This window comes from Lissotriton vulgaris, chromosome 3_1, assembly GCF_964263255.1.
Source record: "Lissotriton vulgaris chromosome 3_1, aLisVul1.2, whole genome shotgun sequence".
Taxonomy (NCBI): domain Eukaryota; kingdom Metazoa; phylum Chordata; class Amphibia; order Caudata; family Salamandridae; genus Lissotriton; species Lissotriton vulgaris.
In genome coordinates this window covers 1,638,968,522-1,638,996,240 of record NC_141689.1, presented here as the reverse complement: position 1 = coordinate 1,638,996,240, position 27,719 = coordinate 1,638,968,522, and the positions used below count along the sequence as shown (strand labels likewise).

The 27,719-nt window shown below is 44.8% G+C and overlaps 1 protein-coding gene across 2 annotated transcripts in view; it reads left to right on the top strand.

The window, feature by feature from the left end:
* MOB3B (MOB kinase activator 3B) overlaps window positions 1-27,719 on the top strand; it is a 376,645-nt gene that overhangs the window by 292,791 nt on the left and 56,135 nt on the right. For both annotated transcript variants that reach the window (XM_086962129.1, XM_086962130.1), the window contains one exon: window positions 1,330-1,532. In XM_086962129.1, coding sequence (XP_086818255.1) covers window positions 1,330-1,532 — 203 coding nt within the window. The remainder of the gene's footprint in view (window positions 1-1,329; window positions 1,533-27,719) is intronic.

The following is a 27,719-nucleotide window of genomic DNA, read 5'->3' as shown; positions in this document are numbered from 1 at the left end:
TATGTCGTGCACTTCCATGCACAACATGGCAGGCACTGCGCGCCTGCATCCTGATATGGATGGCGGTGTCTAGCAGACACCGCCACCACATGAAACCCTTTTCCGGCCGGTCAAGTCGATGACCGGGTGAAAAAGCGGCGGATGGTCTTCCCATCAGCCACGGTCCCCCCGCCATACTAATATGGCGGGGGGAAATGGGTGGGGGGCGGGCTAGGATGTAGGGCGGATCACCACTGCCATGCGGGCGGTGGCGATCCGCCCTACATCCTAATGGCCACCTTAGTGTGAAATTGGCTGCCATGTGTTAAAGTCATTGGCAAGAGTAGATGCTGAGTGTGAAAGTGTAGGCCGGATTTGCCAGGAGGGATACTGGTTGCACAGTGAGACAGTGGATCAAAGTTGAGAGAATGGCTGGTAGGGTGGAGAGAGTGGCTGTGTGTTGACTAGATTTGGAATGAGAGTGGGTAAAGGATACAACTGTGACTATATGGTATTAAAACTACTGAGGCGGTGTGTTTGGATAGGGTGACTATGCGGATAATGATTGAGGCTGGTGATAAGCATCAATAGTGTGGGTGCGTTTGTAACTCTGGAGAAATGGCGCATGTGGAGAGAGAACAGGAGGATTGGAGTGCAGATTTAGGGCACTTTGAAGGAGTAGCCGAGAGGTGGTGGAAAGAGTGAGAAGTGGTTTCGGATGACTTATAGTCCACAAAACTCAACTGAAAACATTTTCACGATCTGAAATTGGGGACTCCTAAAAATGTGGATTGGCCCCTGATTTGATTGACTTCTGAGTCATTGACTCCTTTGATAAAAAGTTGGCCAAGTAGATACTGTATACTAATCATGTTTTGATTGCAGGCTGCACTACATATTGACTATACAGCACAATTAAGATGAGCAAATTGATTGTACACTGTGTTCTCTGGTCATATAATAGAGAATTTAGCTAAATGATTATGTTCCAAAAACTGTCCCTTTCCTGCTCCTGGTCATGTTAGCAGCAAAAATTGTGTAAAATAATGTTGGCGAATTCCTTTGCCCCAAGTACTGCTTGGGTGCTTACGTTTAGTGAAGCATCGACATAGGCATAAGAATTAGCCAATCATAGTTGCAATTTAAACAAAACAAAACACGCTTGCTCTATTTTTAATTGCACAAACAGCAACCCATGAGGTTAATAAGATCCAATTTTTCACAGGGGCAAATCTTAAATAATAAGTTCCAAAATGTTTGCTGGCTTTTTTGAAGCCTACAAGTCCACTGAGAAGGTGTCTGCGAAGCATTTAGGAAGCCTGACTATATTTTTTCCCCTCCTATTTGCAGGTGTTCCCTTTCCAAAGAACTTCCTTCAGATCTGCAAGAAGATCCTCTGCAGACTCTTCAGGGTCTTCGTCCATGTTTATATACACCACTTTGACCGCATCATTGTCATGGGAGCAGAGGCGCATGTCAACACCTGTTACAAGCACTTTTACTACTTTGTGACGGAGCTCAACCTTGTGGACCGCAAGGAATTGGAGCCTTTGGTAAGTCGAAAATAACAAACATTGCAATTTAGAATTTCAATTGAGGTTTTAGAGGCCAAATTCTTTTAAATGTGTGCGTTTATATGTGTGTGTGTGTGTGTGGGTGTGGGTGTGTGTGTGTGTGTGTATATATATATATATATATATATATATATATACTGAAAATCCAAAGTTTAAAGTAACATTTTAGATGGGTGAATATGTCAGTGACAACATTAACGTTTTGAGCTACAAAAGAACACAAAAAATCACCAGTTATAGTTTGCAGAGCTAACTATAACTTGCGCCCCTGCCATGCACTGCTTATGACATCATTCATGACGTGTTCAATGACCTCATTGATAACATCACTGATGACATATCAAATGACATCATTGATAACATCACTGATGACATTATCCAATCTTTTTTTATACACATTGCTCTATAAATGGGTATAGCATTAGTGCTATGAAAGTAAGTGCAAAATAGCTCAGAATATTATTAAGCACAATTACTGCTATCATACACATATCCCACAGTAAAGCAAGCTTATGTTTTTCTTTAAACTTATTTTTATTGGTATTTGGTCAATAATCTTAAAAATCATCATATTATTATGCAATACATTGGTAGTTCATACTCCACCCATTTGATTGGCAGCATATCTGTTGCCTCTCCACACCCAAGGCCTGAGTGTGTGTATTACTATGTTAACGTTTGTATCACAGTTCTTAACCGTTCATCCTAAGAGGACTTGGAGGGTTGCCTTCCCGCTCAGTGATTGTGTGATGGGAGAGATTCACAGAATATGCATTATATTAGTAACTTAACCAAAACAATAACCTACTAACTACCATCTGGGGGAGATACATGTCTCCTATGTTTTTAGTGTTGCTGGGGGACACTGGGGTCTATCCTGCCAGGAAGCGGGGGTCTTCCAGGTCCGCCCAACCACCCCACACCTGGCCGTCCCTGGCACCCCTCCCAACATCAGGTAGGTCAGGGGGGTCACTCATGTGGTGTCTTCTCCAGCAGCCTTCAGACCAGTTATCAGCTTCCACAATGTCACTCCGGTGCTATGTCCCACTCAGCCAGTCAGGGCCAGGTCTGTGTCTTTGCTCTCTGTTCAGGGTTCATCAGTCTGTGTGTCGGTATTCAAGGGGGCTCCCATTCATCCACCACCTCCGACCATAGGTCCGCTATGAGTTGTCTGCGGACTTGCCGGGCCTCTTCCCTCTGCAATGCTTTCTCCTCTCCTTTTGTGGGTATGCCAACAGTTGCCCCAATTGTGTGTTTGGGATATTTTGGCTGAACTCGCTAGTCCAGTGTCCCCTAAGGGCTTCCAGGGGTTTCCCAACCATTGCGTTCAGTGCCCTGTATAACCATGTAATCAAGTGCCTCCCTGTCTCCATCATCAGTAGCAGCTGTTGAACTAAGTGAGTTGTGGGTTCTGCGTCTCTCTGCCCCCATAGTTCGCAAAACATGAGTGAAAGTGCCTCCTTCATAAGGAATTTGCTCCACCAGATCTGGCAGTGGGATGAGGGTGTCTATTTGATAACAGTCACTCACAGTTACTATTCCCGCCACTGTGCAAGAGCACATCTGCCTTGAAGTATGTGAGCGATTCCCCATGTGGGAACCTTACCAGCGGTAGCTCTGGAGCATAAAGCACAGCACCGTCCACTCGCTGAAGACAGCGACACCAACAGCTCATGGCTGTTGCCAAGAGGAGTCCCCGTCTTGGGATCCTCAGTGCAGGATGGATCAATTTTACCACCACCACCTGGTTTGTTTTGGAGCCAATTGGTCCTAGCTCCTGTAGCTCAGCCCCATCTAGACATCTAGTGACCTACTGAAGTTGTGCCACCATGTGGTACAGTTCAAAATTAGCAACACAGAGTTACTTTTCCAGAGATGGATGGTGAAGTGTGGCAAGTGAGACCCACTGACGGCCTCCGTCTCAGATCAACTCTCGTAGGAGTGAATTCAGCTGATGAAATCACGGTACCAGAACCCTGACTGGCATGTTTGCCAAGAAACAGTGAGAGCATAACCATCTTGGAGAGTGCTATGCATGCCATTATGGGCAGTGAGAGCAATCGCCAGAAGGGAATGCAGGATCAAAGGGAGCTCATTGTCCTACCCAGATTGTCAGCTTTGTGAAAGATTTGAATACCTAGGTATATAAAGGTATGTCGTACCCAGAGGATATCATATGGACAGCCAGTGGGCCACAGAGCATCCCAGGCCACCAGGAAGGCACGTGTCTTGGCCCGGTTAACCTAGAGGCCCGAGAACGGTCCGTACTCCTCAAGGAGTAGCAAAGCGTAGGCTATGTCCTCATCCCCATTCTGCAGGTAGATCAGCAGGTCAGCTGCATAGAGAGGGTGACATGTTCTCCCCATCCACTGTGAATCCTTTTCCTCTGCACGCGGTTCAGAAGCTCTCTGCCAGTGGTTCAATAGCTGGGGCAAAGAGGAGTGGTGACAATGGGCACCGCTGCCTTGTTCCTCTGAACATTTCTTACGTGACAATGTGCACCGCTGCCTCGTGCCTCTAAAGATTTCTTACGAATCCGAGATGGTGCGTCCCATTTTTAGGTCGAGCCTACAGCAGCGCATGCTCTGTTGCTCAACTTTTAGTAAGGGGTTTTTCAAAGTCCTACCCACAAGCTTTTCCTGGCCTAAATCTTGCGTGCTTGTGCGCATGAACGTGCACAGCCGCCATCTGCCATTCTTATCTCATTAAGCCTTGCTCTGCTTGCACTACCCCCTCACTCCCCCCTCCTTTCTCCCCCCGCCCTTCTCGTCAGTTGTGACTCATGCTGCTCCACTCGCACTCCCCCCTCCCAATTCTGAGATGGCTCTCTCTGATGAGGGTGGTTTACAGACTTCTCATAGGAGGCGAGGGCTGATTGAATAATGACTAACAAAGGCTCATTAAGTCTCAATACTTTCGAATCCACTTCAGGCCATTAGTTTAGGGTCACAACATCCTAGATGTCTTTAAAATAAACCGTCCAGATACTTAAAAAAAAATGTTATGCGCTTGGAGAAGTTAGAAGAGAAACGCTTATGGGCTTCACACGTGTGAATCGTGGTTTCAAAAGCTAATTGTCTGAGTAATGTCCCGCCTCTGGAGTGACTGTTGCATCTTGCAGCACAGCCTCACTCATTGTTTGTAACTCTCACTTCGTGGAGCACAGTCTGACCCCTTAAACATTTCCAGTTTCCTGCAACCACTATTCACCCAGCAGAAACTTCATTGCTCAGTAACCACCTCAGCAGCAGCCAGAATCTCGCACCGCCAGCCAGTACTGCAGGTAACCACCCACCACCAACCTGCACCGTGCAGTACGCACATGACAGCAACATCTGGTATGTAGGTGCAGTTATAACCTTATATCGGAAAGGCGTCAGCAGTCCCTGTCATACAATAACTCGCACATAACCAGGGGGATTTTGCAGAAGTCCAGACAATCATCATTATGGCTCTACAGAAATCACCTCAGCAGCAAAGGGTGAAGTACATGAAGGTAGGTATCCAGCCTCGGATTGGTAACGCGGGCACTCGGGCAATGCCCAAGGGGCCGGTGTCTGAGTTCCTGCTGTAGGCAGCTTTTTTGAGCAGACTGGGGCCGATTTGGGTAGTGTCTCTATTTTCGGAAATGCAGCCAGCAGCCCAGTGGGTGGCTGAGTGGCCTTTCTGCAGGCAGAGGGCGCTCATTACCACCCCCCGCCACCAACACCGCCAGTCCCCCAACCCTGGTTTAGCAACAGGCAGAGGTATCACTCCCTTTGTCTCGCTGGCCGGCCCATTAATGTATGCACATACTGAGCTTAACAGGGGGCCTCAGTAGAAGTGGCCTCACTTGTTTTCAGGTGTGTTTCACTAATGTAAACTAATGCGTGAATTTTTTTAAGCCCCCCCCTTCTTCTTTTTATTGCAATTTTGCTGAAGCAGTGATTTGAGAAAAGGCATTATGCAAATGAGGGCCGAGTTTTTTGTGTGTGCCCGGGCCAATTTTCAATCCCAATCCGACCCTGTAGGTATCTTGTTGCCGGTCACCAGGTGAGCGGTCAGTGCTGCACCTCAGGCATCAAGTGCCCGGATCGGTTGGTGTTGTGCAGATGTCGTGCCCCATCGCCCAGTGGTTTCATACACAAATAACCTGGGGTCACAGTCCCCTGGAAATAAAGGCATGCCTTCTGTGTCAACTCTCTTAAAAGTGGTAATAAAAGCATGCCTTCTGTGACAACACTCTTAAAAGCAGTTCAAGGCAAGTTCAATTTTAAGATGAGGATAGGTTATAGGACGTTTGCCAAGTGTGATAAGAGTAGACGGACACCAGAGCCCTATTCAGAACAATGGATTGGCAACAGAAGGAAAATGGTGGTCCCCGTAAAAAGAACGAGGAGTAAGCACATTTAAATACAACAAAAGGGGTGGGATGTGCCTTCAACAAATGCGAAAGTAAAATGTGTTTTATCGTACAAAGCAGTGTCATCTTCATATAAAAAGGTTTCTGCATCTTTAGCACCCGCCACGCACACACACAATTTATTGCCTTAAACAAATGTTAATCTGCATTTGCTGAGGCCGCAGAGCCATACTGCTTCAGGCCTCTGGTTATTTTCAGACATCCTGTTATGATGGCCGGTCTATCTTCAGATCAATTCTGCACCAAATGCTCCCACTCCACCAACAACCTGCTATGTTACGTTGTCGCCCACCCTTCTCTCACCTCCTTTACATGCACTTCATCTGTCATCAAAGTTCCAAAAGTCTATTAACATGCATACTGGCATCCTGTCTGACCCCCAACCTGCTGGCTTTTCACGGTGCCTTAACCCCTTCACTGCGGCGGCTATTCCGCCGCAGTGCTAAGGGGGCGGGGGGTAGAGCGGCGGGCGCATGCTGGTGACGGAACCGCTCCGTCACCAGCATCGGTTGCGCTGTGCTTATGACGGAGAGGTTCCGTCATGGCCCCGCCCGCTCAATAGAACGCTCAGCACAGGCGCGGAATTCGCGCCGCGCATGATCGGCGGGCAGGTCATGACGGAACCGCTCCGTCATCAGCACAGCGCCACCGCAGCTGATGACGGAGCGGTTCCGTCATCAGCATACAAGGGGTTAAAGATTTACACTAAACAGCAGTCAAGCAAGCATACGAGTCTCCAGAGCTACACAGAATAACAATGGAAGCAACTAAACCATGTAAAATAGCAAAGTTAAGCAACCCAACAAAAAACTTTAACTGACTTATCATTACAACCTACTCAATCTTCACCGTCTCACCCCACTTGACTAACCTACTGCTTGTGGAGCAGCTGTAATCTACCCAGGATTGAGAGCGAGGTGGGAAGGCAGATAGGAGGGAAGCCTGCAAGAACTAGACAAGGAAGCGCAGATAAGGATTTCAAGGCAACAGGAACAGAGAAAGTATTTTTATCGTCCAGTTCTCACTTGTTTGAATTTAAACAATGCTGAATCTGCTTCCCTCAGGCACCAGCCCTCTTGGGATGATTCCTACTGCAACTTAGCAAACAATGGCCTTTAATTTAGAGCCCCTTTGCAAGAAGTATTTTGAAGGCATCCCACTTTGGCCAGGGTCACACAGATCAGTAAACCATCAACAAACCTAGCGCGTACAACTCAAAAAACAATTGTGGAAAGGCCACCACAGCATCACTCAGCACCACCACAGAATCACTCAACGTCACCACAGCATCACTCTGCACCACCACAGCATCACTCAGCGCAACCACAGCAACACTCAGCAATGCCACAGCATCACTCAGCGGTGCACCCACAGCAACACTCAGCAACACCACAGAATCACTCTACACCACCACAGCATCACTCAGCACAACCACAGCATCACTCAGGGCCACAACAATATCACTCAGCGCAACATGAGCAGCAGTCAGCACCACCACAGCATCACTCAGCACCACCACAGCATCACTGGAGGGCACCACAGCATCAGTCAGCACCACCACAGCATCAGTCAGCACCACCACAGCATCAGGCAGCACCATCACAGCATCTGTCAGCATCACCACAGCATCACTCAGGGCCACAACAACATCACTCAGCGCAACCACAGCATCAGTCAGCACCACCACAGCATCACTCGAGGCCACCACAGCATCAGTCAGCACCACCATAGCATCACTCAGCACCATCACAGCATCACTCAGCAACACCACAGCAGCAGTCAGCACTACCACAGCATCACTCAGCACCACCACAGCATCACTCAGGGCCAACACAGCATCACTCTACACCACCACAGCATCACTCAGCACAACCACAGCATCATTCACGGCCACAACAATATCACTCAGCGCAACCACAGCATCAGTCAGCACCATCACAGCATCACTCAGCACAACCACAGCATCACTGGAGGCCACCACAGCATCAGTCAGCACCACCACAGCATCAGTCAGCACCACCACAGCATCAGTCAGCACCACCACAACATCAGTCAGGGCCACAACAATATCATTCAGCGCAACCACAGCATCAGTCAGCACCACCACAGCATTACTCGAGGCCACCACAGCATCAGTCAGCACCACCATAGCATCACTCAGCACCATCACAACATCACACAGCAACACGACAGCATCAGTCAACATTACCACAACATCAGTCAGCACCACCACAGTATCACTAAGGGCCACCACAGCATCACTCAGCACCACCACAGCACCACCACAGCATCAGCTAGAGGAGATTCAGTATGTGGTGTTGTACTTTAAGATTTTGTGTCGCAAAATACTGTAACTTCCCCAGATTTTACGGATCAAAATCTAAGGGAAACAGGCGTTGGCATAGCCAATAGATCTCGCCTTTGGGACATTATAAATGTTTAGCCATGCAACGGTTGATGGTGTTGCACAAGGGACATTGTGCTGCATAAATAAATACTTATAAGATTCCAAATGCGAGACCTATTGGCTATGCCAATGCTTGTTACCCTTGCTGTGGACCTTATGTACAGCTGCCAGACCCATTTGACCCATCCCTTGCCAGGTCCCATATGGAGCATGACTGCCTCAAGGAAGTCCCATTGCACGCTGTCAAAGGCCCTCTCTAGGGCCACAGACATGATCATGGCATGTGGGGAGTCTGACCTGTTATGGCTATAGATAATGTTGTACAGCCTGCAGAGGTTGAGGGAGATGTTGTGAGTAGGGATGAACCCATGCTGATCAGTGTCTATCAGTTCTGGCATGTACGGCCACAGTCGGGAAGATAGCACCTTGGTCAGAACCTTAAAGTCATTGTTAAGCATTGAGAGGGATTGGAAATCCGATGTTCCGGCTTCCGACAAGCTGGATTTGGGTACCGGTACAACCAGAGTCTCCCTGGTTGAGTCTGGCCGTCTCCCCAGCGCTAGGTAGTTCAAAAGTGTCCGAACACCCGCCGGGGCTACCAAAGTCATGATGGCCCCCGGGGGTAATTGATTTTTGTGTAGGATAAGCTTGGGCCAGTGCTGAGCTACAGCATTAAGCATCCACCAGCTTGGCTCACTTAGTCATGTTCTCAAGCAAAATTGGATTATGTACTGCAACATTGACCCTATACCATACACTTCATGGGTAGCCATGCTCATGTTCATTATGAACCACAGATGGAAGAGCCATTCCTACACACGGTGTTCAATCTGTATACAATTGTTGAGGGAAAACCAAGCTCCTCCAGATACTGAAGCCCGGGTACCCAGCTAATGCCTTACTACGGATAGTCTTTACGTGTTTCAAACCCATGACTGTCATCAAACCTACATTGAGAAAAAACAAGTTGATATGAGTAGAAAAAAGGGTACTGTAAACAGTGTTTAGGCTATGGAGAGAGTTTGCTTTGTACAACACTGTTTGTAGACAGTGTCACTCTAATGAGAAATATACCACAGAGTATTAAAAAAACGTGTCTCTTTAGAACAGTGTACACTCATAAAAGACGCTATTCACTTAAATTTTACCATGTTCTGAAAGTGCTAAATATCATACTACCTGTAGCCTTCATATTGTGATGAAAACTTTACAGATAGCCTATCTTCTGAAGCAAAGCAAGCACAAGCACATCAGTTAGTACCTGGTGCACACAGTCTTCTATGTTAAGAAGAATCTGTCATGCTGAGACGAGTCTGTCTAATAACTCAAAGCTGCTTACAATACTTAGGGCCTCATTTATGGACTTTTGCCATATGGCAATGCCGCAGGCCTCCCTGCTGCCCTGCCCTACAGCAAAAGAAAAGGGCGGGAATGCGCTGTATCAATGTGATACAGCGCATTCTTGAACCTTTTCCCCTGTGCTGGCGCACAATGGGCTGCTGTGCGCCAATGCTGGCACCTTTGCACCATGTTGCAAGGGTGCCTGCGTTGCAAGCTGATTGATTTAGTGTAGAATGGGACACCTTTCTGCACATAATCAATTTAGGCGACTTTCCGTTTTTCTATGTGTGCTGCAGAATGCACCACACAGAGAACAAGCATTAGAAATTGGCATAGCTCAACGGGTAACAGACAGAAATTGCCACTTTGCAGGTCCCGAACAGAGCATTGCTTCGTGAAATGACCTGAAAGACTAAAACGATGTTGATAGCCTACAAAAAAAGGCAGATCAGGAGCGACCAGGAGGAACTGCGGACGTAGTGGGATGGCCAAAGCAAGCAAGCAATGAGTGAAATTGCCTGGGCGTGACCCAAGCATGCAAAGGCGGGAGAATCCGATCCAATGCACCAATAAAAACCCTGTATTGCTAAATGGCACAACAATGAACAAATGGCAATTCATGGGCATGCCAAAAGCTGATAGAGGTGATAACAGGTCTTGCAGACAGGGCATGCATGATGCCTAGGCTGGATCTAAAAAGGAAAACACGAGGAGAAATGTTTTAATTTCTCTTTGTTGCCCCTTCCTAAAGACACCCATGGGGTTGCATTAGGTTCTGATGCATTCCCAGGTTTACAATTGCTCATAAATCTGGGAATGTGTCAGGTTCCATGGGTGTTGCGTGGGAACACCCACGGCAACACCTATGAAACTCCACTTTCACACAGTTTTGTGCGTGAATGGGGAACATATTTACATGGCCATGAAAAGCCACGTAAAGTGGCCTTACTTGGCCTTATGAATATGCGGTGGCACATTGCACCACCGGAACGTCAAAAAAGAGATGTTCTGAAGATGCAAAAGTGCTGGTAAGGCCTCATAAATGAGGCCCTTGGTATGTAGGACGTAGAGTCTTTGCCTTGCTGGAACCTTTTTTCAGCAGTATCAAAAATGGTGCTTTGAAAATATAAACACAGATCATCAACTGTCACCTGCACACAGGGTCACTTTTCAATGCAAAGATTTCTAACATGCTTAATACTTCTGCACAGCTATAATGTATTAGGAGCGCAGACGGTTTGAAAACACTTACACTCATTCGCTGGAAACAGGCTGTAACAAATTAGGTAGAGAAGTACCATCGTAGTTACCCGCCACTTCGTAATCTATAAAGCAAACGAACATACTCATTGGATGATGTCATCAGTGATGCCATCAATGATGTAATTTGAGAAGGCATCAATGATGTTATAGAACATGTCATGAGTGATGTAATATGAGAGGCCTTAAACAGTGCATGACAGGGGCACACAATATAGTTAGCTCTGCTAATTATCACTGCTGAATTTCTGTGTTTATTTTTTATTTTAAAACATTAATGTTGTCACTGACATATTCATCTAACTATAGTGTTACTTTAACCTTTGGTTTTTCCATGAATTTCTAAAGTTTTTTAAAGAAAAAACCCAGATCTTTTTATCACACCACACCATAATGTTACTTTAACCTTTGTTTCTTTCTGTGAATTTTAGGCTTTTTTTAATGTAAAGTAATATTTTATTACCATACGTAAAGCCAACCCCCCCCCCCCGCCGTGCAGAGGGTTGGCGACAGGACTTTATGCTTTTTAACGGGGAGGAGTCCATGTGCCCCCCTCTCTGAGCCTTAATAGGCCATGGGGACCCCATCCCTCAGGCCCTTTGGTTTTTTTTAAAGGGAGAGTGGAGGCAAGTGGCCACCCTCGCTGAGCCTTATTAGGCCCTGGGGGCACCATCCACCAGAGTTTTTTTTATATGAAAGGGGAGGGGCCCCCGTGCTCCCCTCCTCAAGCCTTATTAGGCCCCGAGGAACCCATACCCCTGGCTGTCTTTTTAAATTAAAGGGGCTGGCCACATGTCCCTCCTCCCTGTGCCTTTTTAGACCCTGGGAACCCCATACCCCAGTGCCTTTTTTTAAATGAAAGGGGAGGGGGCGCATGGCCTAATGACCTGGGGACCCCATATACCAGTGTCACTAGTTAGAATAAAGGGGTGGGGGGCTGTCTTTTTTAATTAAAGGGGAGGGAGGGTCACATGGTCCTCGTCCACGAGCCTTCTTAGGCCCTGGGAACCCCATACTCCATTGCCTTAGTTTAATGAAAGGGGAACGGGCCGCGTGACCCCCACTCAGGCCTTGTTAGGCCCTGGGGACCCCATCCCCCAGGGACCTTTTTTTTTATTTTTACAATTAAAGGGGAGGGGGCCTGTGTGGCCCCGCTAACCGGGGCTTGTTAGGCCCTGGGGACCCCATCACCAGGGGCCGCTTATTTTAATTAAAGGAGAGGGGGTCCGTGTGCCCCCTGTCTTCGAGCCTTGCTAGGCCATGGGGATCCTATGGCACTTTTTTTCAATTAAAGGAGAGGAGAGGCAGGGCTGTTTATTTAAATTACAGGAGAGGTGACTCACGTTGCCCTCCTCCCCGAGCTTAGTGATATTATGTGGACCCCATAACCCAGGGCCATTATTTGAATTAAAGGATAGGGAAGCTGTGTGACCCCCACACCAGTTTTTTCCAGCCCCGGGGACCCCATCTCCGTGGGGGCTGCACTGTCAAAGGTGGGAGCCCAACCACGGCACCTACCATATACTTGTGGGGGAGCTACAAGGTCCCACACGACTACCGGCATGAAGCAAGAGCCAGCATTGCTCCCACCCGGGGTAGAAGCTGCTAATGCTGCTCCCTCCAGAAGGGGGCAATATATTGATGGGTGTGTGTGTGTGTGCGCATTAGCAAGGGACTCACAACTGGGCATACTTTGGGACATTTAGAACTTTACAAACTTTACACAAGATGTGATGGAAGATATGCTTGCTAATAGTCTAACCACTAGTAATTGCTGTGGCTAGGATTCCAACCCATCATTTCTTGCCCACTGTGCCAGTTGAGAGAAAGGTCTGCGTTATGCAATTAAGAGCTGACCCTGTCAAAACCAGTTTGGATTTGTATGTGTTTTGCTGTGAAGTGACCTGGCCTGACAATTGGGGTTGGACTGTTTCCATTGGAACAAGGCAAACCCTGATTTGCCTACAGCGGGTCTCTGTCCAGAATGGCACAGTATGTGAAAAATCATGGTCTGGAATGAGGTTCAGAGCAATTGCCAGTGGCTAAGATGAATTAAAGCATTCCTTCCATCACCCTGTTGTTTTTTAAGTATATTTCCTTTGTCATAGCCTTTAATAATAAACAGACTGGACCTGTAGCATCAGACATAACTTTTCCAGGGCACCAATTAGGCATATAGCTTGTTACCATAAATAACTTAGCCCTCCTTGTTTGAATGTAAGCTTTCCAGCAAGGCAACCATCAGGCACACAGTCATAACATTCCAAAGGAATACAAAATTACAGCTGGCTAAGCAAAATACTATATTTCCTAAGACGGCCTAACAATGAATCTCAAACAGCAAATTTTCTGCATCCCTGGTGGTTTGTGATGGGGTAGACACAACCAAAACCTGTGCCTCCTGCAGTAATCTGTGAGACTCCATGTAACAAAATCCTTCTTTTCAGGTTTTCATAACAATCTACCCTTATATGGATTGCTGTTAACATACATGTTTCACAGTAACTACTGCCTTTATTGTGATATTTCATAGTCGACACATCACACCTATAGCCACGATCATTTGCATACCACCATAACCAACTCAGTCCTGCTATAATGAGTGCCACAAGACAAAAAGTGCAATATAAGTACCTTTTTTTCAGTGGAGGCACACAACTTCATCCCAATCAAATCTGGCACTCAAGGGAACCAAGAAGTGAGTGGAGTGTAAGCTCCCCTCTCAGTAGTACTCTGAAAGCACATTTTTGATGCCTCTTCACCTCATGAACAATTCCTAGTTGCCTTTCATCACTAGCAGTCAGGTCTTCCTGCAGTGATCTAAACTCTCCCGCAAAGGGAAGAGCTCAAACCTCAACTTTACCACAGATTATGACCTGCGGCTTCTGGCATCTGTTTCTACCTGAGATTACTGCTGCTCACTCTCCCTTTGTTCTGGGCTCTGCACTGCAATCTCTAGGTACTCCTCTAATCCATAAAAGGGTAATCAGCTTTTTATCTCGTGTGCAATAACAGACTTGCATCCTCATTTCAATGATGTTCTCCACAAACACTGTCCAGCAGCCCACATTAAGCTTTTACAGAGATTCCAGTTGCTGTACAACAAAACCCCTCTTGAAATAGATATAATGGTGGTGTTCTCTTCTGACCTGAATTTTACAAGGTAGGGTACTTTGTAGTCACACAACTACTTTAGCAACGGTTGTCTTTTTGTCCCAAAAGCATGTTAAGAAATCTCTCTCTGGACAACTTTTTGCTAGAGCTGAGGCAAAGGAAACCCGGAGAAGCAGTTGGGTTGGGTACATCTTTCTGCCCTTACCTTTATGACACATCTACAGTGGTACAGGCCACTCAGTGAAATTAGGTCCCTTTTAAAGTGATTGGTGGTGCCATCAGTACATCAAAAAGTATTATTTTTGGTCACTATCTAGCATTTTGTAGGGCTTGCAATAAATGATATAAAAATAGAAGCCCGCCATAGATGTCTTGTATTGCATATTTGAGTGGACTTCAGTGTTAAGAATGGAACATCAGTCTCTTGTATTTGTATAGGCATTGGCCAAATAAGTACGCTTCATTTTCTTTGTTTTTGCCACATGAGGAATTATGGCAGTTCTGCAATTTAGTTTGTTGGGTAACTGCCTCTTCTTTATTGCTGTCAGGCTCTCGAATGGCTATCACACAACTCAGTCTAGGTGGGTGGGTGTGTGCCAGCCATACACTAATTTTTCTTGCCCCCATTGCATGGTACTTTTATTGTTATAGCTCAAGTAAGTTAATGTCTATTTTATGAGCCAGTTTTGTTTTCAGTTGTATGGTGGCCGACGTTCTTGTCTTTCTGTTATTTTGATTCCGCTTGTCTTCTGGCTGGCGCCGTACCGACTATCTCTTAAGCACACTTGGCCTATTTTTGTTTCTCAAACCGGATTATCAGTTATGCCGCACTAATACTTCTTGTGGATCTGAGTCCATCTTACATAGGTGGTTGTCACATTAGTTCCTATGATTATTTTTGCAGTGGCGTAGGAAGGGGGGTGCTGTGGGTGCAGGCCGCCCTGGGTGTCATCACTGAGTGGGGTGAAAAAATGGCAAAAATATGTGTTTTAAGCCTATATTTTTGCCATATTGTCAAGCCGGGGGTGACAAGTGTCATCACTGAGGGGGGAGCCAAAATGGCCAAAATATGTGTTTTAAGCACATATTTTGGCATTTTGTCAAGCAGCGGGTGACAAGAAATTTTCCGCACCGGGTACCACGCACCCGACCTTGCTACACCACTGTATTTTTGTGCTGCTGAATGACTGTTGACCGAGTTTTGTCTTTTTTCGACTGTGCCTCAGGCTGATGAGTGGGTGCCTGCCACACAAATACTTACTGCTATATTTCACAGCATGGAATGTGAGTGAAATATGAATCCTATTTGTCTTGGGCTGTTAGGATGATTGATGCCTGAGCCTACCTTGCCGTAAGGAATTGGGTGACAACTACACATCTTTATTCACAGATGTCAAATTGGTGAACACCTGTCTAAACTAGTCTCTTTTCTATGTTAGTTATCTTTGTAGGTTACTGCTGTATTATTTATCTGTTTCAGTGCCCTGTGCTGTTGAGTATCTACCTCATCCTTGTCAGAGATTTATGAGCGTTCATGCCTTTGCTGGGCAGTTAAAGCGTTAATGAAGCTGGGATGTGGGCGGATGGGAAGAGGCAACCTATGAAATCTGTGGTAAAGGAGGAAACATAAGTAGAGACAGCGCCATATTGGAAAAGAGGCCACCCTAAAGAGAGGGTCAAACGTGTGTAGAGCAGTGGATTAAAGTGAAATCAGTCACCAACACGGACAACGGAAACGCACTCAAGAGTGGTCTTTTGTTGAAGTTAGAAGGGGCAGTACACAGCAGCCTGTGGGGGAGTAAATGCTGTGCTCCCAAGAAGAAAGCCAGTATAACACAATGTTTATGTGGGGGGTTTCACACATTCTTTCTTACTGTCCGCATACTTACATATATTCTGAGGGCTGCATCAAAGACTGCAGTCATTCATGACAGTGGCACGCGCTTAGAAGTGATAACATCCAACTGCGCAAGCACAAGCACGTTCTTGTCGGACAAAAACAACGTATTTGCTTGACAAGGCAGGGTGGCTACAAACTCGACACTTCAGTGACAAGCAGCTGCATACAATCAAAGCGTTGCCCTCTCTGACTAAAATAGTCAACACTATTGCACAGAAAATTACATTCTGTGCTGTAGCTGAATAAATGAATACAGCATGTGTATTACATTTTGTGCTGTAGTTGAATAAATGAATACAGCACATGTATTCGTGCATACAGCACATATATTCGTGCATACAGCACATATACTGTAGTTACAATGTTCCAAGGGACTTCTGGGCACCTGGGACGTACAAGAAACAAGCATTTGCAGTGCAATAGGTCTGGAGTTTGCGAGAGTTAGATCTATTGGCGCTGTAAATGACAATGTCTTTTACCTGTGTGTTTTGGTTTCGAGTGCAGTGGCCTTTGGGACCTTATACGTGATTACCGATGCAGTATATTATCCTGGGAGCTGTGCTGCCAGGTATAGAATAGCTATGCAATTACTATACAATGGGTCAGGCAGTCTGATTCTGCCCCTGGAAACATTTACCATCATGTCAGCATGACATTCTTGCCATGAGTCTTTATTCACTGAGCTGTTCGAACATCGGAGTGGACATATTGGAAAGCATAATCTAAATGTGTGATGTTAGCATAAAAGGGCCATCACCTAGACATTAAGCTGCTCCATTATCGCAAGTGCTTGCTTTAACGCAAGCCGTAAACAGCCATTACAGTTGCCTCAAACAAGCCATTTAATTATCCCACACTTGCAATAATATTTCAACACAAAAGCCATAGATGTATCCCACACAGGCCATACATATGCCCTACATGATACAAATGACAGATATGTTGTGAAATTAAACCAAATGAGCCACAAAATTGCCATAAACTAGCTAAGAAATTGTTCAACACTAGAACTGAAACTGTTCCCTTCCAGGATATGGACGCATTCCCTTCAAAGTCATTGTTTCATATGAGTCACGAAATAGACCCCTCGGAAACGATGGAATTTGTATATGTACTGCCCATAACATTTCAACCATCCTCTGTTTCCTCGTGTGAAAGGGTGTGTAGCAGGCCATAACTTAAATAACAACTAATGCACTTGTCTTTTGATCCTAAGTAATGTATTCTTTTTGAATAGTGCACCTATAATTGTATAGCGTATGCTGACTCTCTATGCTTTCTTCCACAAGATAACTAACCGGGATCTACTTGGCGGATGTACACCGACCACTCGCCTCTAAAAACCTGCATTCATTTTTCACATTTTGTAGACTATGCATTGATGACTATAAAAATTGCACTGGCCTGTGCTGCTTTTTTCCTGTTTGATTTTCACCCATAAGACAGCCAATGATCTTACGTGGCGTTATACCACCCGGCTCTCAATGCGCACAGGTTGGGAATAGACAGCTATCGCTAATAATTCATACAGTCAACACCCAAACTTACCACACATCCCACAATAATGGGTGAGTAGTGCGCTATACAAATTTTAAACTTGAACTTGAACTAGAGCTAGCCACACACACCCCAGCACGCCTCCCCAATGCTGTAGCTGGCTATTATCTATCGTACACCCAACAGCACTTTCCACCCACAGTACCCTTTTTCAAACTGATCACGCCAGACGGAAATCCTTACACCCTCATGCACACAACAACGGCACCAAAATCAAACAGCAGGCTAACCACTAGAGCTCAACAAACAGTACCTGTCCTTGACCAAACCACCTTAAACAGGTAGCAAGGACATGTCATCCACTCAGTGGCACAATACTGCATCACTGCTAGAGAGACATGGCAAGAGTGCTGTGGTGAAAGTACCTGCAAAGGCCGGAACTGGACAACAGATCACCCAGGTCAAGGACATCAGCACAGTCCTATGGAGCGCTCATCCTTATACATTACAAAGACCTTTATCTGAGACGGCCCCCTCTCAATTTAACATCAAAGATCATCATGATCCATTAGTGTAATAGGTCAACAAACAAATCTCTACTAACCAAACATGCCCAAACAGCAGTACCCAGATCAAGATAGCGCTACTATGTCATACTGATGTCAGATGGCGCTATGCAAGCGCTCTTAATATTGCTGTCAGATTAATGGAACGCCACTGTTTGAGGCGGCCATTCAACTGAATGAAACAAGCATTTCTACTTACCCATAGTAGTGAAATCTGACTCCAGGCATGACTGCTCGCAGCTGCTGGTTGCCACGGAGAGGCCTTCTTCAGGTTCCGACGGCTATTGAGGGTGTTCAAAAAAGGCATGGGGCCACCATTTGCTGCTTCTCCAGGGGAAAATAAGGTGCACAGCCGCTATAATAAAAGTGTGCTGTGCTTGCAAAATAAATAAGTAAATAATACATATAAAAAAGGGCAAGTTCAGAAGAAAATAAAGGCGCGTGACCGCTTGAAAGCATATGCGCCGTTAATTAAATAAATTAGCGCGGTCGCTATAGTTGAAGCTGACTGCGCTGTAAAGTAAATAAAAACATGAATATGATAAAAGCGGGCCGAAGCTGCAATAGCGGAAGAGCATTAAAGAAGTGATGTAATCGGTGGAATAGGGAAGAGCATTTAAGAAAATAATGCTCACCAACTTATAAAGCAGACCATGTAACACCACAAGTAACAGGTCCAGTCGCTATGGGAGGTAACAAATGCAGACAAGGCTGCCACTAGGCTCGACCTTAAAACAGAGATGCTTACAGGGGTGGAAGAGGTGCATGTAGAGTGCAATTGGCTTTCTCATGTATCACAGATGGAAAACTGTTCTCAACGCTAAGGAGTCCCTTCCAGCCCTTTCCAAACTGGCAAGGTGAGCGATTCAAACAGTGGCAGCTGCCATTTACTAAGCGCAGTGGGGAGGGGGGAGGGCAAGGGAGACGCAAATAAATAAATAAATAGCAATAAAGCACTTACCTTGAGGCGTGACCCAATGTCCTCTTTCACCGGTCCTCTCTTCTTCCACGGGGCCCAGCCAACTCCCCATACCAATCCAGGCACTGCTCTCACCAGCATGAGTACAGCACCAGGATTGGTTGGAGGGGCCTCACTCAGCGCTCTCAAGAGCATTGGAGACCTGTGCTTTCTCTAACCCAGCTGTCTAAGACAGCTGGGTTATAGAAGTTTAAAATGTGCATGTCTGTCTGGCCATCGCAAGACAGTTGCCAAAGAGACATGCACATTTTAAAGCGAACAGCTCCCTGCCGCCATTTGGCAGCAATGGCCCCGCCCCGTCCTGTCACTCAGTTCAGTACGGGTCGGATGCTGAATAATAAATAAACCTTATTACCATTTTATTTTTCAACATGGTCTTTGGGGCAACGCTCCTCTGCTCAAACGGAGAAGCCACCCCTGAATTCAAAATGTAATAGTTTGAGCGGACGAAGACATTTTCAGGGGTTGTAGTAATATAACTTCTTTTGCTCACCACCCCCTGAAAGTTTGTGTTACGTTTAAAGTCTGTTCTGAATTTTGCTGGTTATGACTGGTGGGCTAAGCCACATTGAGAACCAGACACTGGCAGTTTTTTCATTGTTAAAAGGTCCTTTTCCTGAGAGATAGAACAAAGTTTGCAACAGGGTTGATTTGAAAACTGAAAGCAGCCTTCCAAAAAATTCTAAAAGCACCCCGCACCTACACACCCTCCATTACATGGGTCCAAGTCTTTCAGGTTAGATCGGTGATCGTAATAATTGGCAAGGGTGATGTGTACCTGCAATGGGTCAATTAAACACACTAGGCTGAAAGTTATTTATTTTGTTGACAGAGATTTGGCAATCAACCACATTGCCTTGAAGATGCTGTAATGTGATGTAATGCAATGTAATGTAAGGTGGATTTGTAGAGCGCTGTAGGTCACCCGTGAGGGTATCTAGGTGCAGAAGAACGGCAATAGGGCAAAGATGAACTCTTGGGGGGGGGGGAGAGGTGAAGAAGGGGTGGAGCATGTCAGGGGCACACAGGGAGGGCCTGGCATAAGATGTAAAAGGATACAGGGCAAAGGGAGAACGAAGAGGATCACAAAGGGGGAGAAGGGCAGACAGTAGCAGCTCCTCCACTAAGGCGGAGGAGCATCGCCCCACTGCTTTTCACAGTGTAAAAAAGGAAAAATAAAATGATAACTAGATGTTATTATCATTTTATTTTTTCCTGCTGCTGCAGCATTGCGGGCGGGTGGGGCTGCTCTGCTCTCAGACCAGGGGGCGGAGTGGTGGGCACAGTCTGTAGGTGCGCATGAATGTTTGGCCGGCCGTCTCAAGCTGGCCAACCATGCATGTGCACTTTGCATGTTTTCCGCCCAGGCTGCATTACAGCCTGGGTGAAGAACATGCCCAGGCTCCCATTCCCTGGCTGAGCGCCAAGCCACGGCACTCAGACCAATAACAACACTGCATTGCAACGCTATGATTGGCTTGGGGGAGCCTGGGTGCTCCATTTCCGGCCCGTTGCGAGAGATGGCAGAGGAGAGACGTGGCAATAAGGTAAGTCGATTTTGTTTTTATACCCCCTCCCACACCTCCTACAGCGCCACCCCTGATCCCTGCCAGCCGCTACTGAGGGCAGGAACAGGAGAGGATATATTCAGTGGCAAAGTATGGTTGACAGACAAGGGGAGAGTGGTGAAGAGACATTAATTGAAACCAGGTGGTATGGAACACAGAGTGGAGGAGTTTGCCAGGGATACACACAGAAACAGGCATTGGAATAGGAAGGGCTTGGGGAACCTAGGCAGGGCTTAGGGCATGAAGTAAAATAAAGGGGCATCACGGAGGTCTCTTCTATCCATCTAAACTAGTAGGCCACAACGTATCAACAATATGAAAGAAAAACAATGAGACACATTCAATATGTCGTCTTTGGGTGTCTGCATTTATTCCTGGGTAACTCGGACAAACGCCTTAAAAAGTAGACTGCACAAACAAATGATCAAAGACAGCACAAACAAACAAATGATCCCACTCACGTTTATTTTTAACACATATAAGTTTGACGTAAATTACATGGCTGTGACTGCAAAAAGCTGAGACATTCAACTAGTCATCATGTCTAAAATCAATTTGGGCTTTCTTGATAACTATACACCCTTCTTTTGTCTCCACAGCAATCTTAAATAACTGTTTAGTATCTAGACAGGTCCGCAGTCACTGCTAAAAATGCAGAGCTTCTTGCACACCTTGGGGAACACCTCTGGATCTTCCTAATATGAGTGAATATAGCACCATTTCAGACTGCCCCTTTTTTCTAACCTCCTTAGACAACAAAGAACTTCCTTTTTTTTAAAAATGTTTTTATTGATTTTAACATATTTATTCCCCCCCCCCCCGGACAGGTGTACATTCTGTACATTAACATCATGAATTTTACGTTGTGTTTTGTAATATTTAAATATACATTATAGAGAATTTACAAAATATATTCCAAGCATCACGAAAAACCAATTAAAGCAATAACATAAATACATTGCAGCATTGATAATAAATCAGTTTTGTAGATTTCGCCAGTGTGTGAGAGGAGTTCAGATTCTCATGCCCCTATCGCGTCGCAGTCTGCCTTTCCGCTTATATATAGCTATCTCGATATTATGCACAGATAAAATCCTGGCTAGCCACTGTTGAAAAGTGGGTGGTAGCGGGTCTAGCCAAGCAGAGGCTAGACATAGCCTCCAAACAGCCATAGCAACAAATATAAAATCGTGACCGCTCTCAAGATTATCTGAATCTTCCACCCCAAGTACCATTACCTCTGGTGACAAGGCGACCTTTCTGTGAAGAACAAAAGTTAAGAACCTCTCTCAACAAAGAACTTCCTAATACATGATCAGCAAAGATGGCTTTCTCCATTTTGCGGAGTATTACAACCAGAGCTCGAGTCTTCTGGCCAGTTAATGCATTATGAGCTTCTTTACAAGGAGCATTATGAAGTAGCCAAAATGGGGATATTCGTACTGGTTATAAATCCAAAATATATACTGTGTGAGCATTGATTGAGGGTTAATTTGTGAAACAAACATTGGCAATGCCAATTGGCCTTGCTCATAAGATCTTTTGATTTTGCTAATGTTTTTTATCCATTATGTACAGCATCACAGCTGCTGGGCAACATGTATAAAAAAGAAAAGAAAAATGTGCTACGACCACGGTATCAGTTTAGACGCTCACAAATGCGTTCAACATTCAGGCACACACCTACAAGAGTACACATTTTTTATGTTGTTCTATTGATTCTAGTTTGATAGGTACATTTTACAAAATGTTGCTTGAAGGAGCCAATTTAAAATGTAGCGGCAAAAACGCTTTGAAAAAAAAAATGTAATGGATGAGCGGGTTGGGGAGAAAGAAGGTGAAGCAACAAGGTATGCAGGCTGGGATGATTCAACAAGACGGAGAGAATAAGGGCAAAACAGAGCAACGTGGAACGCCAGCAGGTAGAAGCACGTGAGCGAGAGAGAGCAACACAAGGGGGGTTTCAGGAGAAGTGACGGGCAGAGAGAACAGAGGCAGGGCAGAAAAGCATATGACTAAGACAGCTGTAAAATAAATGCAATTCATGGATTGCTTACACAGAAATAAAAAAGGTGAGCAGAGGAATTATAGAAACATGTCAGTCAGAGAGATGTTAAAGAGGCTATGCTCCATGGGAGGGACAAATACAAGATTGATAAAAAAAAACATCAAATAAGAAGAGGAAATTGAGAATGACAGGAAAGCAAACCAATAGCGAGCACAGGGCAGCTCCAAACCGCTGTATGTTCTTGGTAAGCCATCAATATGTTTTTCGCAACCCAGGGTCGATAGGCTCAACCTAAAAATGGTACCTCCCACTTTTTAACTAAATATTGCCCAGGTCTTCTTTTCTCATTTTCTTTGCTTGATAACGCCCCAGGTAAATTACGTTTGATTTTTGGAGTTTTAGACTCTTATTATTTTACCACTTTATACATGTGGGTTTTTTTTTGTCTTTTAAACTGTTCTAACCATGTTGTGTTTTTAGCCTGTTTCCCGATCCTTTTTGAAGGGAAATCTTTTGTTGAGTGAGGTAATGAGATAGTAAGTCTCCTACCGTAACCAATGTTACCTATTTTTGCATGTCCTTTGACACTGTTGTTTTCACAGATAACTGGTTTAAGGCCCATTATGCATCCTTCATGTCCTTTCTGTCTGACGGATGAGAAAAATAACTTTACTATTTCACCACCTCAAAATCTCTAGCACAAGACCAATGATTTTAATTCCAAATAGTGTACAAATTGGACGGAACCATTCACAAGCAAAGCTGTTTCACTCACCAGACTCTTCTTAAAGGGCCTATTTATGAATGGCGTGTCTCTGAGACTGTCCTCTTTAGGACTCAGTGCCATGAACTTCTGCACAGGAAATGGTGAGAATTGTCCTTGTCAATTATGTCATTCTTGAGTCCTGAAGAAAGTGCAACTACCACATTTGGACACTCCTCACATGGGTGGATGGCACTGACACGCTGACTGTTGTCACCCAGGCAACCCGGCTGGGCTTCACAGCAAATCCTTCTCTCTTTCCTGCGGCGTTGGGGGTAACAGATCCTGTAATTGTTACAGTGGCGATGCACTCGATCTTTCAGTCACGCTGGGTCAGAGCATAGTGGATGCTCGATCCCAGTGAAACCCTCGGAGATTAGCTGTGCAAGCTGGCAAACCAGCTCAGGAGAGTTGTAGATGAAGGATTAATGCCGGACTCCTCGTAGAGCAGAGTCCCACAGCAGGAATTCAAAGTCGAGGAACAGGGGGCAAGCCAACAAGCCCTTGGAGAGCACTTTGGAAGAAGGCTGCAGGCCAACACGGGAAGGCAGGTCACAAAGTGGCAGACCCTCCTGCATCTCAGCAAGCAGCAGGCCAACTCAGCAGAGCAGTTTGCCGAGCGACAGTCCCTCCTGGCAGCACAACAGTCCCTCTGGCAAGGTGCAGATGGAGAGCCAGCGATGTCTGGATACAAGTCCAGAAATGTCTGATTAGATGGGTTCAGAGACCCCCGAAAGTGCCTTTGATGTAGAGGGTGACTTCAAAAGAACTCTATGAAGTGCACAGGTCCCCTTTTAGCCCTGTCTTGTCTGCCAGACTAGCTGGGGACATAAATCAGCCAGGATACTACCTATTCAAGTGAAGTTTTCTCTACTCCCTTCCCTCCCCCCAGAATGACTCATCAGTATGCTGATGAATGCAGTCTTGTGTTGTGGCTGTCTAGAGGGAATGCACAAATGTAGCTGTCACTCAGCCCAGAGGTGTATTGGGGGCAGGCTGTTAGGCACACAGAGCAGTAAGTGCAGAGAAATGTCCACTTGCTAAAAGTGGCATTTCTAAAATAGTTAAGTTAAATCCAACCTATCCCGTAAGTATGATTTATCAATACCATTCCAAACATATGAAACATCAAAAAGCTACTTGTCTCTGATCAGTACATACAGCTTAAAATATTATTTACGAGTTCCCAATGATACCCTATGAGAGGGATAGGTCTCACAGGAGTTAAAAAAAATAAATAGGCTGTTTGTCACTTCCAGGACATGCAAAACATAAAGGTGCATGTGCTACCTTTTACATACATAGCACTCTGCCCTTAGGGCTACCCAGTCCTACCTTGGGGGGTGATTTACATGTACTAAAAGGGGAGTTTAAGGCTGGGCATGTAGGTTTTAAATGCCAAGTCGAACTGGCAGTAAACTTCACACACAGATCCTGCCTTGGCAGGCCTGAGACATGTTTGAAAGACTACTTTTGTGGGTGGCACAATCAGTGCTGCAAACTCAATAGTAACATTTAACCTACAAACCCTGGGTGCATGGGGTATCATTTTACAAGAGACTTACAAGTAATGTTTAGGAAAGAATCACATGCACTTTAGCACTGGTTAGCAGTGGTAAAGTGCTGAGTCCTAAGGCCAACATAAAGATACAGCAAAAATATGAAGGTACAAAGCAAAATGTTTGGGGGAAAGTCACCCTAAGGCTGACAGGTCTAACATCATTTGAACATTCAGAGGCAGCATTGTAACAATTAAGTGCGTTATTTAGGACTTTCAGGCAACCTGAAGGGGAAGAGGTCCTCATGTCTTCTGCTAATTATAGACCCGGCTAGGCCCTGACTGTGCAGGAGGATGTCCAATCAGATATTTTTTGTTGCTACGATATCCAAAGAGAAACGAAACACAAAATGCCTGCCCCCACCTTATTCTTTACACACTTATTCAAAAGGGGCAAACAAGAATTATTTTATGTTTGACCTGGTATTTTTATTTTTACCAATCTACTTCATTATTTTTTACGTATATTTTTACACAGATTATACAGAAAAAGAAAACAATGCATTTACTATACTTCGCTTGAACCTGTACACAACTATTTACAAAGACGACAATATATACATTTCAAATATACAATTATCTATACATAATCCACAATACACACATAAGACATATAATACAGCAATTATTTTTCAATTGAGCAAATCTCTATTCAAGAAGAAAGACAAAGTCAGAAGGAAAGAGCAAGATGTTAATTAGAAGACGACTTAACAACTGACGCAGCCAGTTGGAGCGCTTGATGTTGTGAATTGCTCCTTCAGATGTGCCGACGCGTTTCTAGTCCAAGGAAACCTGTTCCTGGACTTTCATCAGGGCTTTGTCAATTGTCTGTAAATCTTCTAGAAACCTGGCCTCTATCGATATCTTCAGGCACAGGAAAAATCTGTATGGTGTTGTACTGTTTAGAGAGAAAGAAGGGAATTCTACCTCTCATGAAGAGAGTCGAATCGCAATTAAAGTTGTTCGCTCCTGGTCCAATAGTAGTAGCGGAATCTTCTTTTTGAAAATATGCGAGGAACAGTCTCCTTTCTTTCGCGTGCTCTCTCGCGGCGCGCTCAAAGGCGCGAAGGCTCAAACGGTGTCTCTATCCTTTTTGCTTTTCTTTCAAAATGCGTGTGTCCTCAATCTGTAAACAACAGCTATCCGGAACGATGCGACTCGATTCTGGTATAAAAAAATAAAAAAACGATATCCAAAGAGGCTTGAAGGTAATCCTCTACACAAAGATGTAGATATGCTTTAATAGTTTAACAGTAAAATAAACGCTAAAACAGGAACGAATAGACAGCATTTCAAAGGCCAACACAGATGTAGAATTCCTACGAAATCCTGTGAAACCCTTGAAGAAGCACTTGGAGATGGGATACAGAGACTGCAAAATTAGATATTGCAACCGAAAGTACAATCTTGTGGATAAGCCTTGGTGGGGAAAAATATTAAGAGTTCGAAGAAGAACCAAAGGCTCAAACATCACAAAAGACCTGTATGTGGCTTAATTTGATGACATCAAGCCAAATCAAATGAGGATTCACCAAGTGAATAAAATGGTCATGGTAAAATTAGATCAAGACACTAAACCCACAGATATACCTTTCACATTTCACTTTTCCAGACAATAAACCCACAGACATACTTCACTTTTATGAAAAGAAGGAAAAGATTTACAACAAAATCAGAAATTCATCACCTACAACTTTTTAAAGCTACACATTCAAGATATTTCAAGACGAGTCCCTCAATCATCAGGATAATCAGGATCAGGATCCTTATTTCTGCTGTGAGTGGGAAAAAGGCACCAGCATCAACAAGAAGTGTATACTGGCCTCTGAAACTGTCAAACATGCTGTCTCTAGAAGAAAGTCATGTAGGATCCACAGCCCAAGAACTGGATATGAGCTTTCCACTATTAAGAGTTTTTAAAGTCCCTATATGAGAGTGATATTATTAGTGATTGACTATGACAAATCTATCTCACACAGTAATTTAGGTTTCTCTATGAAGCATTGATTTCTTGTGCAGGTTCTAAAGATAATCTTAACTAAGCTGCATAGGTTTACTGATTTTTTTCAACAATTTTAATTGAAGATTTTCTTTATCCTGTAAATGTGTTAGTTACATCATGCCAAGTGCAATAAATGAAAAAAATACCCAATAATCACGTGTCAAAAGGAGTAAAAAAGAAAAGTGGGCAAAATATGTCTACTGACGATGCTAAAGGTGCAAGTTTCAGAGCAGAAGGCTCTCTTATAAGTTTGGGAGGGTACAGTATGCCCCTCAGATGAAGAATCAAAACGGACCCTGCACTTCGCTGAAGCATGGAGTCATCCCACCACTGCTGTCTATACCACTCGATGGGGGTGAACGTGAAGCCCCAATAAGAAGTTACCAAGATTTACTCTTTGAATAGTAATGCTTTTTATGGTGAATCATAGAGAAAGGGATGTAAGGTTCATAGGAGAGTGGGTAACAGTACTCTCTGGCATATTAAAATACATAAACCGTATTGCAGAATCCTTAAAATGAACAGTAGGGTTACCTCCAAGTACTAAAGAGATTTAACTGTAGCTGTTTATAGCTTATTATCCCAAATGACCAGAGCCATTTAGCCAGGTTTGGAGCAAATGCCTTCCTCTTGAAACAGGAAATACCTAGCAAAGGCCCACTACTTCTTTTGTACTCACTCCAGCTTGCCTATGGGATGGAGTCCTTTGACGAAAAGGGCAAGGTAAATGATTGTATAAGATGCATCTGGTTTGGTGATTTTCTATGTAAAATAAAGAGTTTTCCTGGCAATGTCCTGGTT